This window comes from Equus quagga, chromosome 10 (genome assembly GCF_021613505.1).
Source record: "Equus quagga isolate Etosha38 chromosome 10, UCLA_HA_Equagga_1.0, whole genome shotgun sequence".
Taxonomy (NCBI): Eukaryota; Metazoa; Chordata; class Mammalia; order Perissodactyla; family Equidae; genus Equus; species Equus quagga.
Window position 1 is genome coordinate 42154480 of NC_060276.1, and position 18686 is coordinate 42173165.

General features: G+C 37.4%; 1 protein-coding gene across 4 annotated transcripts in view; it reads right to left on the reverse strand.

Moving 5' to 3' along the window:
- Positions 1-1284: 1284 nt before the first annotated feature.
- Positions 1285-18686, reverse strand: part of CENPI (centromere protein I) — a 56666-nt gene continuing 39264 nt past the window's right edge. For all 4 annotated transcript variants that reach the window (XM_046673359.1, XM_046673360.1, XM_046673362.1 and 1 more), the window contains 4 exons: positions 18203-18251; positions 17848-18066; positions 2873-2914; positions 1285-2182 (listed from right to left, as the gene is read on the reverse strand). In XM_046673359.1, coding sequence (XP_046529315.1) covers positions 2081-2182; positions 2873-2914; positions 17848-18066; positions 18203-18251 — 412 coding nt within the window. In that variant the 3' untranslated portion in view covers positions 1285-2080. The remainder of the gene's footprint in view (positions 2183-2872; positions 2915-17847; positions 18067-18202; positions 18252-18686) is intronic.

Here is an 18686-nt window from a genome sequence, read left to right on the forward strand (position 1 = left end):
TGCCACTTACTGCCAGGCCAGCTAGAATACTTCTTCTGCAACACCGAGTTGGGTGGGGAAACGGGTGTAGCCTCGAGCTCAGATGTTACAGCCTCCTACTACTATTACTGAGTTCTGGAGATTTTGAATAAATTGTTCACAATTTGTTGTAAATCCTTTTATCATTCTCCAGAGACTTTGAATGATTGTCTTTGCTAATTTTGCCAGTCCCAACTTGCACCCTGAATGCTAGATTTGGATTATCCAACTGCCTACTCAGCATCTTCAAACTACCACGGCCGAAATAGAACCCCTGATTCCACATGTCTCCAAATCTGTTCCTCTTCCAGTATGCCTCTTCTCTGCATCCCAGAATTCACTCAGTTGCTCAGTCAAAAACCTAAGAGTCATCCTTTACCCCTCTCTTTCCCTCTGCTTATAATCCAAGCTGTCAGTATATCCTATCTTCCCCCCACTTTAGAGTAGAGCCCGAATCCAATATCTAACCACCTCCTTCTCATCAACCACCTAGTCTAAGACTCTTGCCTGGAACACTGTAATACCTTAACTGGTCTCTCTGTTTTCACCCTCAGTCCTCTTCAGTCTAACTTTCACACCACAGCTCCATACAGGTAAGTCAAATTATGTTACTCTTTTGCTCTTAATCCTTCTAATGGTTTCCCATTACATATCCAGACCAGGCTATAAGAACCTTCATAAACTACTCCCTGGCTTTTTCCTCTATTTCATTTCTTATCATTCTTCTCCCTTAATCACTATGTTGTAATCTTACTGGCCTTTCTGCTATTCCTCAATCATGCCAAGTAAGTTAACATTTTTAAGCCTTTTCACTTGCCTTTACCTCAGAATGCTTTAGCTCAGAATGCTCTTTCCCCATTCACAAGGCTCATACATTTATTTCATTAGGGCCTCTGCACATGTCACCTTTTCAAACAGGCCTTCCCTAACCACCTTATTTAAAATAGCAACCCTCTTAACATTGTCCTTATTCCTTGCTTTTTCTTTATAGCACCTGATATTATGTATTTATTTGCATTTTTATTGTCTTCTCCAGTGGGATGTAGTAAATTCCACAAAGCAGACACTTTGTCTTGGTCACAGTTGTATAATCAGCACACAGACGAATACCTGGCACATCATAAGCTCAAAAACCAGTCTGAACACTATCCAATAACACTTCAGGATTTTGTTTTGCTTTAAAAGAAAAAAGAAAGAACCACAAGATGTGCCCTTAAAAACAAAAATAAACACAGCTTGATTTCTCTCAAATGATATGAATTTTATTAAAAGGGAGGGAGAGTTATTCAGTAGCACTGAAGCAAAATTTTATAGTAAATTTTCAGCAAGACATTCTAGCTATTATTAAAACTTTAAAAAGCTTCAGAATTATCCCTGAAAATAAAGTTGCAGTTAGTTTACTTAGGCCTGAACGCTTGAAAATGGATATATACACATAAACACACACACACACACCAAATAGAGCAGTTTCATGAAATCAAACTGATATAAACAAGAACGTCTTGATTATCCCACAATCCTCTCCCCTTCCTTTTCTCATCAAATTGCTACCAATGAAGGCCCAAGAAGCTATCAACTACTTAGAGCCAGCTTTTAGAGTTAGCAATGTTGCCTCATGTTAACTTGGTGCAGGTGCTGTTGTTCACAATAAGAAAAATGGCAATATCCATGGAGGTTTCGTAGAGGCAACAGGGCATTTTGCACAAGCATGTCTATGGCTTAACTACCACTGTATATTACCTGCTCTCTTCCAACAATGCAGCTCACAGTTCACAAGACCATGAAAAATCCCACGGATGTTTCTCTTTACATGTAATTTGGTGGAAGGCAGAGCCTGATGATAAAGTTACTAATGGGTTAAAGAATCTAGATCCTGAAAAACAGTTAGCCACACCAAGGCTCTCCTGAGCCACGGACATAAGGTCAGTCCAAGCACTCTCTGAAGATGCCAGTCTGCTGGTGAAAAGAATATGGAAACTCAAGTTGGCCTTTCTAGCAACAAGGAAGGAATTTAGTCCCGGATGCTTCATGAAATGTTGATCATGTGGTTTATGCTCTCTGATCAGGGGACAGAAGAACGATGAATACTACTTCTTATGAAAAGCTTCAGGCCTTGCAACCCCTCTGAAAATAAATAGTCCAAATACCAGTTCCATTTCTTTCCCTGCAGGCACAAAAAAGGGGAAAATTACTTATCAAATATTTACTAAGCTTAGTCTCTACCTCTTCTTTACCTAGGAAAAGTTCCCAGCATCCTGGATGCACATAGCCGGAGTTAGCTCAGAGAAGCCAGGTTCATAACTGGAACTCAGCCACTAAGCAACATTCAAACCAGAAAGTGCCCAAAGTTTAAGGGCTAAACATTCCTCTTAGTGGCAAAAAACATTTAGCTGTTCAACTTAACAAGTACTGTGAAATGAAAATGGGTCATCATTCCCACACCCTAGGAATTTAACATTTAAAATAGATAATGCAGAAGCAGACATTATTATATTACTGCCTGTATTACGTATGTACCCCAGCAGAGTTTCTATAGTAATGAGACCATTGTGTTGAGTTTTGTGAAATCAGCCTCATTACAGTCACACTTTGAATACGCGCAACTGTACTATAAAATGAGAGGCACAGTCACAACAGCAAGAGTCAAACTGAATAGTGAGAGAAGACTGCAGAGGGTATGTGCCAATACATTCACAAAACGTCACCGGAAGGAATTCAGAAGGAAAACGCTTCATTTTGACTCTGTGGAGGCAGCAGACTTAAGATTTGGGGAAAAGTAAAGGTATAAATTCTTGTGATGAAATGAAGCTGCATGAAATCCCTAAACATGATGAAAATAAATAAATGTATTTACCCGAATAGAGCTCAGGTTTACTGTCCTTTCTTCTGGCCATTCCTTAAAAAAACAAAAACAGGAAGTGGAGAGAGATGAGGACGGAAATATTTGGCCTATTATCTACTTAGATATTGCAGATCTCTAAAACATCTGCAAAATTTAGCGGAAAATTAAGACGGCTCTTCGCTGCCTGATTCATTTGCTACATTCTCTTCCTACCATCATTCTTGGATCACTTTGGAATTAACCCCCACTATAACCTTCCATATTTCTCCCTAGAAGCACAAACAGAAGGAAAATAAAATCACAGTGGATAACGTGAACACCATTTTGCTAACCGATGGCCTCATTTTTTTGTTCTGTACTTAGCCACTGGGGTGGGGATAGAAGATGTTCGAGAAGGCTTCTTCTGAGGAATATGATACTCGAATTGAGTCTTGAAGGATGAGGAGGAAATCTGATGAGGGAGTCTGTGTACACAGTGGATTCAATGAAACTCTAACTCTTTATGAAAACTCAGACTTAGGTGGTTCCGTTTATCCCCTGGATAATTTCTATCATCTACTGTTTTTCATTGAAAAGCCATCAATTCTAGCAAACAACATTTTTTACATATCACTAAGAAAAAATTGTTTACTAACCTATGTATAACACAATGTCTTTTTAACACTTCAAACTTATTTTATAATGATTGAAAGTTTTAGATGTAGACAGATTTTGATCATATATCACTTTTATAAACATGAAATGGTAAACATAAACAAAATGAAGTGGTGAAAGTATTTCTAAAACTCCACATTCAGAGTCTAACTCTTCTGAATTACTTTTCTACTCAAGAGTTGTGGATATCTATGTTTTTTTCACACAACATCCTCTGTGCCAGAGTGTTGATGCTGCAGCATTTCCTAGAAGAATTACAAACTACTGGTGCTGGGGTCTCAATTATGTAAAGCTAACCTACTTTTGGCTCCTGCCTCAAGGAAAGTCTGTAACACATATGTGTCACCACTTCCCTCCTTTCTTTCTCCAAGTCATTTGGGTTTTGGGGCTTAAAATAGTGCTCCAATATTGTCTCCAATTTTTTTCCCCAAAGCTGCTGACATCCATTCTGCAAGGTCTGATTCTGGCAATCTGCCTGTGCACGCTCAAAAATAGCAAATGGCAACTATCTCATGATTGCTGCCTGGCTGACAGCGATCACGAGATGCATCCTTATCTTGAGAAGTTAAAAAGCAAAAAAAAAAAATCTGTGTTTTGGAACTGAAAAATACGGTCCATGCTGATGAATTCCATATTTATTTCTCTAGTTCCAACCTCTCTCCTACGCCAAGCATCTATTACAAACTGCCTATTTACACTTCTTCTCGGATGGCTAACAGGCATCTCAAACTTAAGTACGTCAAAACAGAACTTGATTCTCAACTTGCCCTCTCAAAAAACCAAAATAACCTCTCTTGCTCTTTCATCAGTATTTCTCTTATTAATAAACGGACCCACCATCAACCCAGTTGCTCAATTCAAAAAACTCAAAAGTCCTTGTCTCATTCCCACGTCTAATCAAGCCATCATCAAGTCCTGCCTGTTCTATCTCAAATCAGTCCACTTCTATCCATCTCCACCACCACCATGTGTATACAAATCACTATCTATATCCTTGTCTAGACTCAGCAATAACCTCCTAATTGCTGCTCCTGCTTCTACTCAGACCTCCTCTCATAACCCCAATCTCTGCAAAAAAGCCAAAGTGGTCTCTACGAAACATCAACCTAGACTGTACTATAACCCTGCTCAAAAATCATTTGTTTCCCAATGCTCTCCTAACAGACCTGTAAGATAGACGACCCTTGCATTATCTCCAGCCTTATTTCATTCCATCCTCCCTTAAGCTCTAAGCCACAGTGACCTGTCTTTTTCACTTGAATCCCTTGAGCCATTGTACCATTCCCACTGCCTGGAACGCTCTTCTTCCAGCTATTCATAGGCTGCCTTATTCTCATCTTTTAGAAGAAATCTCAGATAAAATGTCACCTCCTCAAAAAGGCCTTCCTTGAACAGCCACCCCTGACAACTCTCCTGTCACTCTCTCTCTCACCTCACCCTGTATATATCCTTCATAGCACTTCTCAGAACTTAAAATTATCGTGTCTACTTATTTCATTACTTGTTTATTGTTTTTTCTCATTAGAATATAAATTCCATTTGGGCAGAGATGGTATCTATCTTCTTAAGTACTGTATTCCCAGTGCCAGAAGTATAGTGGACACAAATAAATGTGTGTTGAATAAATAAAGAAAGAAACAACTAGTTATTAATTCAAAGGTAATTTATGGTAAGAAAACTTAGAGCTTCAGAATTTCCTGAAATGTAGGCTCCACAAATGTTCAAAATATTTCAACTCATTGAAGTGAACTGAGCTTTTTGATACTGAGAGCTGACTGGCCAAATTAAATTGAATAAATTATCTCTAAAAGTCTGGCTAATCTGAAATATTTACACTGTGATAATTCAGTAAAATAAAATTGTTAGAATTAAATCATACCACCATGGCATCAGAGGTTATTTTTACCATCTCAAGGGTAAGAGACTTAGATAGTGAGCAGTTAGCTGGCGACGAGGGCTCCAAAGGCACTCTTTTAAAAGACAGATTGACATTAAAGCCTAGTATTTTCAGAACCATATAGAAACATCATCATTACAAAAATGGCAGTTTCACATTTTGCCAAATGTGCTCTATGCTGTTGGAATTTAATCTTCCAGAACTGACTTTCCTTAAACATTTTAGAAACTATTTTCTGATTTAAAAGAATATATCAATTCCTGCCCTCCAAAACAAGTTTGTTTACCTATATCCAAACTGATAACATTTGCTACTTCAATTATACTCTATTTATGATCCGTTACATACTTTTCCAAATAAGAACTGGATGCAACTGTATTGACAGGGTATGGAGAAATGGACACTCATTCACTGTTAGCAGTAATGTAAACTCGCATAAATTCTGCTGGAGGCAACTTGACAATACCAAACAAAAGTAAAAAGATATACCCTTTGAAAGCAATTGTATCGAACAGACACACTTGCATATGTATGAAATGATGTATATACTTCAAGAACATTCATTAGAGAATAATTAAAAACAAGATTAGAAACAACTTAAATGCTCAACTTGTAACTTATATGCTTAAACTTACTTAAATCCATACAATGGAATACTATGGAGACATAAAAAAGAATGAGGCTATGTAGAAATGTGAAACAAAAGCCAAGATATTAAGTCAAAAAATCAAGAGGCAGAAAAATGTGTATAGTGCACAGTACTGATAAAGATCATTTACACAGAAATGTACAGTATGTCTCTGGAAGGATAGTCAAGAAACTGAGAGTGGTTGCTTAAAGAAACAAGTGTCCACATGGAGTTCCACTTCCAGGATGAGATCCTGAGGAGTTCTGTGGACCAGTCCCCAGTAAAATGCACAAAGTTGGCAAAAATTATTTTTAAAAACCCAGCATTTAAAGCCTCTGGAAATTGTCCTAAGGGTATATAGCAAATATAAAAATATTTACTCAAGAAAATCTACTAAAATTCTGTAAGAACAGCAAGTGTCTAAGGCACGTGAGCCATGACTTCTCTTTCTTAGCAAGTGCGGCTTGAGAGGTCAGGACTATAAAAGCTTACATTAAAAATGCAGGAAGATCTCAATCCAATAATCTCACAAACTGCCTTGGTTTTTTCTTCTTCTTCTCCTCCCCAAAGCCCCCAGTACCTAGTTGTATATTTTTAGTTGTAGGAACTTCTGGTTGTGCTATGTGGGACACCACCACAGCATGGCTTGATGAGTGGTGCCATGTCCGCATGCAGGATCCAAACCAGGGAAACCCCGGGCTGCTGAAGCAGAATGAGAACTTAACCACTCGGCCACGGAGCCAGCCCCAAACCTACTGTCTTCAGAAACTAGACACAGGAGAGCAAATTAACCCAAAGGAAGAAGACAGTAAATAATAAAGATTACAGCAGAAATAAATGAAAAAAGAATATAAAAACAGTCTCACACTTCCTGATTTCAAAACTTACTACAAAGTTACAGTAATTAAAACAGTGTGGTACTGGCATGAAGGTAGATACACGGACCAGTGGAACAAAATAGAGAGCTCAGAAATAAACTCTCATGTATACAGTCAAATGATCTTTGACAAAGGTATCAAGACCACTCAATGGGGAAAGAACAGTCTCTTCAACAAATGGTGGTGGGAAAACCAGATATCCACATGTAAAAGAATGAAGGTGGACCCTTACTTCACACCATATACAAAAATTAACTCAAAATGGATTAAAGACCTAAACATAAGACTTAAAACTATAAGATTCCTAGAAGAAAACATAGGGGGAAAGCTTTAAGACATTGGATTTTGTAATGATTTCTTGAATATGACACCAAAAACACAGGCAACAAAAGCAAAAATAGACAAAAAAAAAAGCCAACTGGGGCTACGACAAACTTAAAACCTCTACATATCAAAGCATACAATTAGCAGAATGAAAAGGCAACCTATGGAATGGGGGGAAATATTGGCAAATAATTTATTTGATAAAGGGTTAATATCCAGACTTTTTATATAAAGAACTCCTATAACTCAACAACAAAAAAACAAATAACCTGATTTAAAAAATGGGCAAAGGACCTGAACAGACATTTTCCAAAGAAAATACAGGGATGGCCAATGAGTGCATGAAAAGATATTCTACATCACTAACCACTAGGGAAATGTGAATCAAAACCACAATGAGATACTACCTCACACTCATTAGGATGACTATTATCAAAAAATCCCCAGAAAACAGTAAGTGCTAGTGAGGATATGGAGATATTGGAACCTTTGTACACTGCTGGTATGAATGTAAAATTCATATGGAAACATCTGTGAAAAACAATAATATTTCCCCAAAAAATTAAAAATAAAATTATCATATGATCCAGCAATTCCACTTCTGGGTATATACCCAAAAGAATTGGAAGCAAGGACTTGAACAGATAATTTTACACCCATGTTCACAGCAGCATTATTCACAATAGGCAAAAGTTGTAAGCAACCCAGAGGTCCAGGAAAGGATAAACAGATAAACAAAATGTGGTATATACATACAATAGAATATTGTTCAGCCTTAAAAAGGAAGGATCGTCTGACACATGAACGAACCTTGAAGACATTATGCTAAGTGAAGTAAGCTATTTACAAAAGGACAAATACTGTGTGATTTCACTTACATGAGGTACATAGAGTAGTCAAACTCATAGAGACTAAAAGTAGAATGAACGTTGCAAAGGGCTGTGGGGAGGAAGGAATAGAGAGTAATTGTTTAAAATGTACAGAATTTCAGTTTTACAAGGTGAAAAGAGTTCTGTGGATGGACAGTGGTAATGGTAGCACAATGTGAATGTAGTTAATGCCATTGAACTGTATACTTAAAAAGGGTTATTATGGTAAGTTTTATGTCATGTGTATTTAATCACAATTAAAATTTTAAAAAAAATTTAAGTAGAGAAAAATCAATGAAACCAAAAGTTGTTTCTTTGAAAAGATCAACATCATTGGCAAAGATTCAAATTACTAAAATCAAGAATGAAGGGGCCAGCCTGGTGGCATAGTGGTTAAGTTTGCACGCTCCACTTCGGCAGCCTGGTGTTTGTGGTTCAGATCCTGGGTGTGGACCTACACACTACTCATGAAGCTGTGGCAGCGTCCCACATACAAAATAGAGGAAAAGTGGCACAGATATTAGCTCAGGGACAATGCTCCTCATTAAAAAAAAAAAAAGAGTGAAAAGGGAGAAATCATTATCAACTTTACAGAAACAAAAAAATATTGTAAGGTATACCAATAAATTAGATAAATCATATGAAGTTGACAAATTCCAGAGAAACAACTAAATGTTGAGAGTGACTCAAGAAGAAACAGAAGATTTGAATAGAACCATAACAAGAAAAGAGGTTGAATAGTAATTTAAAACCTTCCCACTAAAAAAAGCCCATGATCAGATGGCTTCACTAGTAAAATCTACCAGATATTTAAAGAAGAATTAACGCCAATCCTTCACAAACTTTTCCAAAAAGTTGGAGGGAGAATACTTCCTAACTTATTCTATGAGGCCAGAATTAACCTGAAACCAAAACCAGACAAAGCTATCACAAGGAAAACCTAATATCCCTTATCCTTCACAAAATACTGAGAAATCAAATCTGGCAACATGTAAAAGGGATTGTTTCCCATGACCAAGTGGGATTTACCTCAGGAATGCAAAAAACATCTGAACATCAATTAATATAGCATACCATATCAAAAGAATAAATGGCAAAAACTACATGATCATGTTTGTAGATGCAGAAAAAGCATTTCATGAAATCCACCACCATTTCATGGTAAAAACTGTCAACAAACTAAAAATAGAAGGGAAGTTCCTCTACCTAATAAAGGGCAGCCATGGAAACCCCTAACATCGTCCTGGGGAAAAACTGAATTGTTTCCCCCATGATCAAGAAAAAGACAATTGGGGCCGGCCCGGTGGCACAGTGATTAAGTGCACACCTTCTGCTTCGGTGGCCCGGGATTCGCCGGTTCGGATCCCAGGTGCAGATGTGGCACCGTTTGGCAAGCCATGCTGTGGCAGGCGTCCCACACATAAAGTAGAGGAAGATGGGAACAGATGTTAGCTCAGGGTCAGTCTTCCTCAGCAAAAAAAGGGGGATTGGCAGCAGATGTTATCTCAGGGCTAATCTTCCTCAAAAAAAAGAAACTTGTCCATTCTTGCCACCTTTCTTCAAAATTCATTGTACCTGAGGTTCTAAGGAATGCAATTAGGCAAGAAAAAGAATAAAAGGCATCCAGATTTGAAAGAAGGAAATTAAATTATCTGTTTGCAGAAGACATAATCTTATATATAGATAAACCAAAGGAACCTACTGAAAAGCTATAAAAACTAATTAATGAGTTCCACAAGGTTTCAGGATATAAGATCAATATACACAAATCAATTACATTTCTATACAGCAGCAACAAGCAATCCAAAAATGAAATTAAGAAAACAATTTCATTTACAGTAATATCAAAAAAATAAAATATGCAAGAATAAATTTAACAAAAAGAAGTGTAAAACTTATACTCTGAAAACTACAAAACATCACGGAAAAAACCTAAAGAGGACCTAAATAAATGGAAAGGTATCCTATGTTCATAGATTGGAAGACAACATTAAGATGCCAATACTATCCAAATTGATCTACAGATTCAAGGCATTACCCATCAGAATCCCAGCTGGTTCTCTGTAGAAACCAACAGGCTGATTCTAAAATTCATATGGAATTTCAAGGGGCCAAGGATAGCCAAAACAAGCTTGAAAAAGAAAAACAAAGCTGGAGGTCTCATATTTCCCAATTTCAAAGTTTATTACAAAGCTACACTAATCAAGACAGTGTTGTACTGGCATGAGGATAGACATAGATAATTGGAAAAGAACTGAGAGTCCAGAAAGAAACCCATAATCTATGGTCAGTTTATTTTCGACAAGGGTGCCAAGAGACACTTTAGTGGGGAAAAGAATAGTCTTTTCAACAAATGGTGTTGAGACAACCAAACAGCCACATGCAGAAAAATGAAGTTGGATACCTATATCACATCCTATACAAAAATTAACACAAAATGGATTAAAAAATCTAAATATGAAAGCTAAAACTATAAAATTCTTACACAAAACATAGGAGTAAATCTTCATCATCTTGGTTTAGGCAGTGATTTCTTAGCTATGACATCAAAAGCACAAGTGGTACACTAACAACAAATTATCCAAAGAGGAAATCAAGAAAATAACCCCATTTACAATAGTTTTAAAAAGAATAAAATATTTAGGAACAAACTTAACCAAGAAAGTGAAAGACTTGTACACTGAAAACTATAAAACACTGATAAAGGAAATGAAAGTCTACACAAATGGAACGACATCCCATATTCATGGATTGAAAGAATTAATATTGTTACAATGTCCACACTAGCCAAAGCAATGTAAGGATTCAATGCAATCCCTCTCAAAATCCCAATGGCATTCTTTATGGAAACAGAAAAAACAACCACAAAATTCATATGGAACCACAAAAGACCCCAAATAGTCAAAGCAATTTTGAGCAAGAAGAACAAATCTGTAGGCATCACAATTCCTGATTTCAAAATATAAAACAAAGCCACAGTAATCAAAACACTATGGTACTAGCATAAAAAGAGACACATACACCAATGGAACAGAATAGAGAGCTCAGAAATACAACCATGTGTCTACGGTCAACTGATCTTTGACAACGGTGCCAAGAATATACAATTGGGAAAGGATAGTCTCTTCAATAAACGGTGCTGGGAAAACTGGGTATCTACATGCAAAAGAATGAAATTGGATCCCTATCTTACACCATTCACAAAAATTAACTCAAAATGGATTAAGGACTTAAATGTAAGACCTAAAGAAAACTGTAAAACTCCTAGAAGAAAACAAACGGAAAAGGCTTCTGGACATTGGCCTTGGCAATGATTTCTTGGATATGACATCAAAAGCACAGACAACAAAAGCAAAAATAGACAAGTGGGACTATATCAAACTAAAAAGCTTCTGCACAGCAAAGGAATCAATCAACAAAATGAAAAGGCAAACTACTGAATGGGAGAAAAGATTTGCAAACCACATATCTGATAAAGGGTTAATATCCAGAATCTATAAGGAACTCTTACAACTCAACAGCAAAAGAACAACTTGAATAAAAAACGGGCAAGAGAAGTGAAGAGACATTTCTCCAAAGACGACATACAAATGACCAACAGGTGTATGAAAAGGTGCTCAACATCACTAATCATCAGGGAAATGCAAAGCAACACCACACCAAGATATCACCTTACACTTGTTAAGATGACTTTCATCAAAAAACAAAAGATAAGTGTTGGCGAGGATGTGGAGCAAAGGGAACCCTTGTACACTGTTAGTGGGAATGTAAATTGATGCAATTGCTATGGAAAACAGTGTGGAGGTTCCTCAAAACATTAAAACTATCATATGATCCAGCAATTCCACTTCTGGGTGTATATCCAAAGGAATTGAAATTAGGGTCTTAAAGAGAAACCTGTACTCCCATGTTCACTGCAGCAGTATTTACAATAGCCAAAGACATGGAAGCAATGTAAATAACCATCAACAGATGGATGGATAAAGAAAATGTGGCATATACATGCAGCCATAAAAAAAGAAGGAAATCCTGCCACTTACAATGTGGATGAACCTGAAGGAAATTATGCTAGGTGAAATAAGCCAAAAACAGAAGGACAAATACTACATGATACCATTTATCTGATGAACCTAAAACATCAAACTCACAGAAGCAGAGAGTAGAATGGTGGTTGCCAGGGGCTGGGGCAGAGGACGAAATGGAGGCATTAAAAAAAAGTACAAATGATAAAAGAAAAACTTCATAAATTAGAGTTCATCAAAATTAAAAACTTATGTCCTTCAAAAGACAGCAAGAAAAAAATGAAAGTAGGAGAAAACTTTTGCAAATCACATATCTGATAAATGACTTAACTCTAGAATATAGAAATAACTCTTATAAGTCAATAACAAGACAAATAACCTAATTAGAAATGGGCAAAGGGTCTGGATAGACATTTCTCCAAAGAAAATATACAAGTAGGCAATAAGCACATGAAAAGATACTGAACATCAATAGCTACCAGGGAAATGTAAATCAAAACCACAATGAGATACTACTTCCCACCCTCTAGGAGGGCTAGAATAAAAAAAAAACAGATAATAACAAGTCTTGGGGAAGATATGGAGAAAAGGGAACCTTCATACACTGCTGGTAGGAATGTAAAATGGTGCAGCTTCTTTGGAAAACAGCCTAAAAGTTCTTCCAATAGTAAAACATAGAAATACCATACGATCCAGCATTCCCACTCCTAAATATATACCCAAGAGAAACGAAGACATATGTCCACACAAAACCTTGTACATAAATCTTTATAGAAGCATCATTCAGGGGCCGGCCCGGTGGCGCAGCAGTTAAACGCGCACATTCCGCTTTGGTAGCCCGGGGTTCGCTGGTTTGGATCCCGGGTGCGGACACGGCACCACTTGGCACAATATGCTGTGGTAGGCATCCCACATATAAAGTAGGGGAAGATGGGCACAGATGTTAGCTCAGGGCCAGTCTTCCTCAGCAAAAAGAGGAGGATTGGCAGCAGTTAGCTCAGTGCTAATCTTCCTCAAAAAAAATAAATAAATAAGCATGATTCATGATAGCCAAAAAGTAGAAATAACCCAAATGTCCATCAACTGATGAATGGATAAGCAAAATGTAGCATATGCATACAAAGGAATATTATTTGGCAGTAAAAACAAATGAAGTACTGATACATGCTATGGCATAGATGAACCATGAAAACATTATTCTATATTTTCAAGTATCATGTCTGACTGAGCAAGGGAAACAATAGAAAAAACAAACAAATGGGACTACATCAAGCTAAAAAGCTTCTGCACAGCAAAGGAAACCATCAACAAAATCAAAAGACAATCTAACAAGTGGGAGAAGATATTTGCAAACCACATATCTGATAAGGGATTAATATCCAAAATATATAAAGAACTCATACATCTCAACAACAAAAAAACTAACAACCCAATTAAAAAATGGGCAAAAGATGTGAACAGACATTTCTCCAAAGATATACAGATGGCCAACAGACACATGAAAAAGATATTCAACATCACTAACTATCAGAGAAATGCAATCAAAACTACAATGAGATATCACCTCACTCTCATCAGAATGGCTATAATTAACAAGACAAGAAACAAGTGTTGGAGAGGATGTGGAGAGAAGGGAACCCTTGTACACTGCTGGTGGGAGTGCAAATTGGTGCAACCACTATGGAAAACAGTATGGAGTATCCTCAGAAAATTAAGAATAGATCTACCATATGATCCAGCTATTCCACTGCTGGGTATTTATCCAAAGAACACGAAAACACAAATGCATAAAGACATATGCACCCCTATATTCACTGCAGCATTATCCACAATAGCCAAGACTTGGAAGCAACCTACGTACCCATCAAGGGACGAATGGATAAAGAAGATGTGGTATATATACACAATGGAGTACTATTCAGTCATAAGAAATGATGAAATCCAGCCATTTGTGACAACATGAGTGGACCCTGAGAGCATTATGCTAAGTGAAGTAAGTCAGAGGGAGAAAATTAAATACCATATGATCTCATTCATACATAGAAGATAAAAACAACGACAAAGAAACACATAACAGCAGAGGTTGGATTGGTGGTTACCAGAGGGGAAGGGGGCAGAAAGGAAGGTGAAAGGTGTGATTATGCATATGTGTGTGGTGATGGAGTCTATTCAGTGTTTGGGTGGTGAAGATGATGTCATCTACACAGAAATAAAAATACAAAACATTCTACATCTGAAATTTATATAATGTTATAAACCATTGTTACTGCAATAAAAAATTTAAAAAACACAAAAACATTATCCTAAGTGAAAGAAGCCAGTCACAAAAAACTCTATGTTGTATGAGTTAATTTTTATGAATTTCCAGAATAAGCAAATCTACACAGATATAAAGTAGATTAGTGTTTGCCTGGAAATGGGGAGATGGGGAGACTGGGGAGTGACAGCTAAGAGGTATGGGATTTCTTTTTGGGATAACGAAAATATTCTAAAATAGAATGTGGTGACGGATGCACAGCTCTGTGAATATACTAAAAGCCATTGAACTGTGTACTTTAAATGGGTGACTTTTATCATATCTGAATTATATTTTGGTGAAGGTGCTAAAAAAGGGAAGAGACAGAACATTTTTAAAGTGCCCATATCCTTTAGAGGTATGTAATGAAACATTTACAGTACAATTGTATAACATTTGGTATTTGCTGCAAAATAATTGAGTGTAAAAGTGGATGGGGAGCTAGCCCTGATGGCCTAGTGTTTACAGTTTGGTGCACTGCACCGCAGCGGCCTGGGTTCAGTTTCGAGGCACAGAACCACACCACTGGTCTGTCAGTAGCCATGCTGTGGCGGCAGCTGACATAGTAGAACTGAAAGGACTTACAACTAGAATATTCAACTATGTACTGGGGCTTTGGGGAGGAAAAAAAAGAGAGGAAGATTGGCTACAGATGTTAGCTCAGGGTGACTCTTTTCCTGCAAAAAAAAAAAAAAAAACCAAAACAAAAAACTGGATGGGAGTAGAGACTGAGCTGGGTGATGGGTACATGGGGGTTCATTATACTATTCTCTCTACGTTTGTATTTACAAAATCAAAAAAGTTTTGTAAAAAAGGTAACAGAGCTAACGCTATGGTAAGGAATGACAAAATCTATGATAAGGGAAGTCAAAATCTAGATGAGAACCCAGAGGGTAAACCTAATACTCAAAGTCACTCTTGGCCTGAGGAAATTTGCCAATCCAGAGGAATCAGCTGCAACACTGAGCTGCACTTCCATAGTCTCAAAGGGCTAAGGTGAGTAAAGTCAAAGCAGAGGGTTTGCCCAAAGTGGGAACTCTTATAAACCAACCCCCACTTTAAACCAGAAACCCAAGGTAAGAGTTCACCGGAAGTAAATTAGCCTTCTCACAGACTTGCAGTCTGTCTGTGTATGGTCTGAGGAATCTCAGGCATAGAACTTGGATTGGGGGGGGTCCCAGACAAAGAGCACCCCTAGGTTCCCATGAGAAGCAAATGAAAGTCCTCTTTGCAGGAAGATACCATTCTAATCTTCCGATTCTTTCTACAAAAATATTCCAGGTGTCCAGCACATGGTCAAAGACAACCAGACACAAAAAGAAACTACACAACACGAGGTAGCAGCAGCAAAAAAAGGAGGCAAGAGAGATAGAGACACAAAAACTTGTGCTATTGGAATTATCAGACAGATTAGAAAACAATGTTTACTAAGTTTAAAGAAAGGAAACATCGGATGGAAAAAACAAGCAGCGTTAAAAATGGCTATCTAAACACAGAAAAAGAGAAAAGACGGAGGAGACGAGGATGGAAGTGTGATTTCTATAGTTTAGAATTTGGAATCATGTAAATATTTTACATTTTCCAAGAATCAAATTAAATAAGAAAAAAAGCAATCTCTAAAACATGAAAACAAACTGAAACAAATGTACCTAACTGTATGTAAAATACAGTATGTGCACTGTACTTTTTTTGTAGGATTTAGTCCAGAGGTTAAAAGAACTAAAAATATTTCAAATTTCATCCAGTAGCCTCATTATTAATATTAACTTGAAAAAAGTTCTTATACATTGTATGATAAATCAGGCAAGTTATTACAAAGGCAAGAAAAAGAGGAAGGAATATCAGAAAATCACTAACTATACTGTAGCCTCTGAAACTCCTCTACGTACTTTAAAAATGTAATTTTTATTCAAATATTGAAATCAATCAATATGTTTTTGAAGGCCTACATATTACTTTTTTCATGTTCTGGTCATTGACTACATTTCAAAACCTCATCTCCTACCATGCTAGTCTAGCCCTGTGGCTCTCAACCCTTCTTGCATGTCAGAATAATTATATTTAAAAAGCAGATCCTGGATGTCACTCGAGTTATTAAATCAGAATCTCAGGGTGGGAGCAATCAAGGATGTATACTTTGGAAAAGCACCCTGGGTACCTCTGCTGCTCGGTCAGGGGAAAACCCTTGCTCAAGCCCTACAGCTCTACTTAAGTTCCTCAAACATGATATGCTCTCACGCAGGGGTCAGCAAACCAAGGCCCACATCCAGCCCAACGCCTATTTTTGTAAATAAACTTTTACTGGAACACAACTATTCTCATTTGTTTACCCATTGTCTATGGCCACTTTCATGCTACAATGGAGAGGCTGAATAGTCTTGACAAAGACCACATGGCCTGCAAAGCCTAAAATATTTACAACCTGGCCCTCTACAGAAAAAGTTGGCTGTCCCCTTTTCCTCAAATACTCCTCCTGTCTTGGCAAGCTCATACTCATCCTTCAAAACTCCAATTAGCATCACTTCTGTAAAGCCTAAATTTGGTTAGCACTCCTGGATATTTGTTAATCGTCCTCTGTACTTTCCCTATACTACCCATCATTCTTTATTCTAAGATACCTGTTTAATTCCTCTTCCCTGACCAGACTGTAAGCTCTAAGAGGGCAACACCGAGATGTATCTTGTTCACCACAGTGCCTGGTTCATTGCATATGTATATTAAATACTTATTCAGTGAACATCTTCCCCCCTTTTTTTTCATTTTGCTAGATTTCTCAATGTTCCAGCCTGTTGAGGGAATTCTGAATCCGGATTCTATTGGTGTATTCGTAATCCCATCCCAGTTGTGTCATCTACACATTTCATATGCACACCATTTGAGTTCTTCCTCTAGTCACTGATAATGTTGAAAAGGACAGGGCTAATGATAAAGTCTTGAGAAGACCCTCCCCTGCCTGCATAATGGTATCAACCCATTAAATCAGCAGTCTTTGGCTAAGACTCCAACTCTAATTATAATATTATCTAGCCTACATTTTCCATCTTGTCTAGAAGGATTTTATGAAAGCTCCAACTTCTCTACAGCCTTTTTGTACCTGCTACCACCTCTACCCAAGCAGAACTGAACTAATAACCATTCCCTCATCTTTCTCACAACTGTACCTTTTCTCACTTCACCACACTGTATTTTAATAATGTTGACAAGTCTGTCTCTGCCACAAGCCCAAGCTCTTGGAGGGTAGAGACTTAAGTTAATTTTGAATCCCCAGAGCCTAGCACAATGCCCAAAATTTGGCTGATACTCAAAAAGGAATGACTGAACACGTCTTGCAATTCACAGACACTAAATCTGTGGTATTTCCTGTTTCTGCCATCATAGTATTCCTATAGACAATCTAAAAATCCTTTAAATACCCTTACCTGCAGCAGAAAGGAAGCAGCATAACTCAATAGAGCAGGGTGATAGACTAAATTTAAACTGCTTTTGTATTGTGCTACTCCAGCTTTTTCTAAGACTTCGGGGTCAATATATAATCCTTTCTGGAAGGGTTTGGATGTCCACAGACAACCAACCATGGCTGTCAAATAGTGATTAAATTCTTGATAGGTCTTGTTGCTGAAATTGAACTCTGACTTTGTCTATTGGGAAAGAAAAAAAAATTGTCATTATTATCTGTTCTCCCTTTCCTTCTTATTCCCAACAGGTCATATATATATATATCTGGACTCAATTTTTAAGCAATGGTGCTTTAACACAGAGGTTTATCATCCATACCTTTTGTACCAACTCATTTTTCTTTGCAGCAGTCAAATTTGTACGATACCTAAAAGGGAGAACAAAGAAACTTTTAACATTAAATGCCTTTGAAATGTAAACATAAACAAAAGTATACATTTTAAAAGTAAATATATGCAGATATGCACATACACAAATATCCACCTGTCGAGTTAAGGTTTTTATCCTTTTGTGGTATTCTCCTCAAAGAATAAAAATTAACAGAGGCTCAAATATTGAGTTGAACATTTAAGACATGCACTTGACTGTTTGTAAATTATACTTCAATAAAAAAATGAAGGAAATGCTTTTAATATTTCACTATTAAAAAATTAATAAAGGCTCAAGGGGCAGGCCCTGTGGCCGAGTGTTTAAGTTCGTATGCTCCGCTTCGGCGGCCCAGGGTTTCGCCAGATCAGATCCTGGGCATGGACATGGCACCGCTCATTAGGCCGTGCTGAGGCGGCATCCCACATGCCACAAC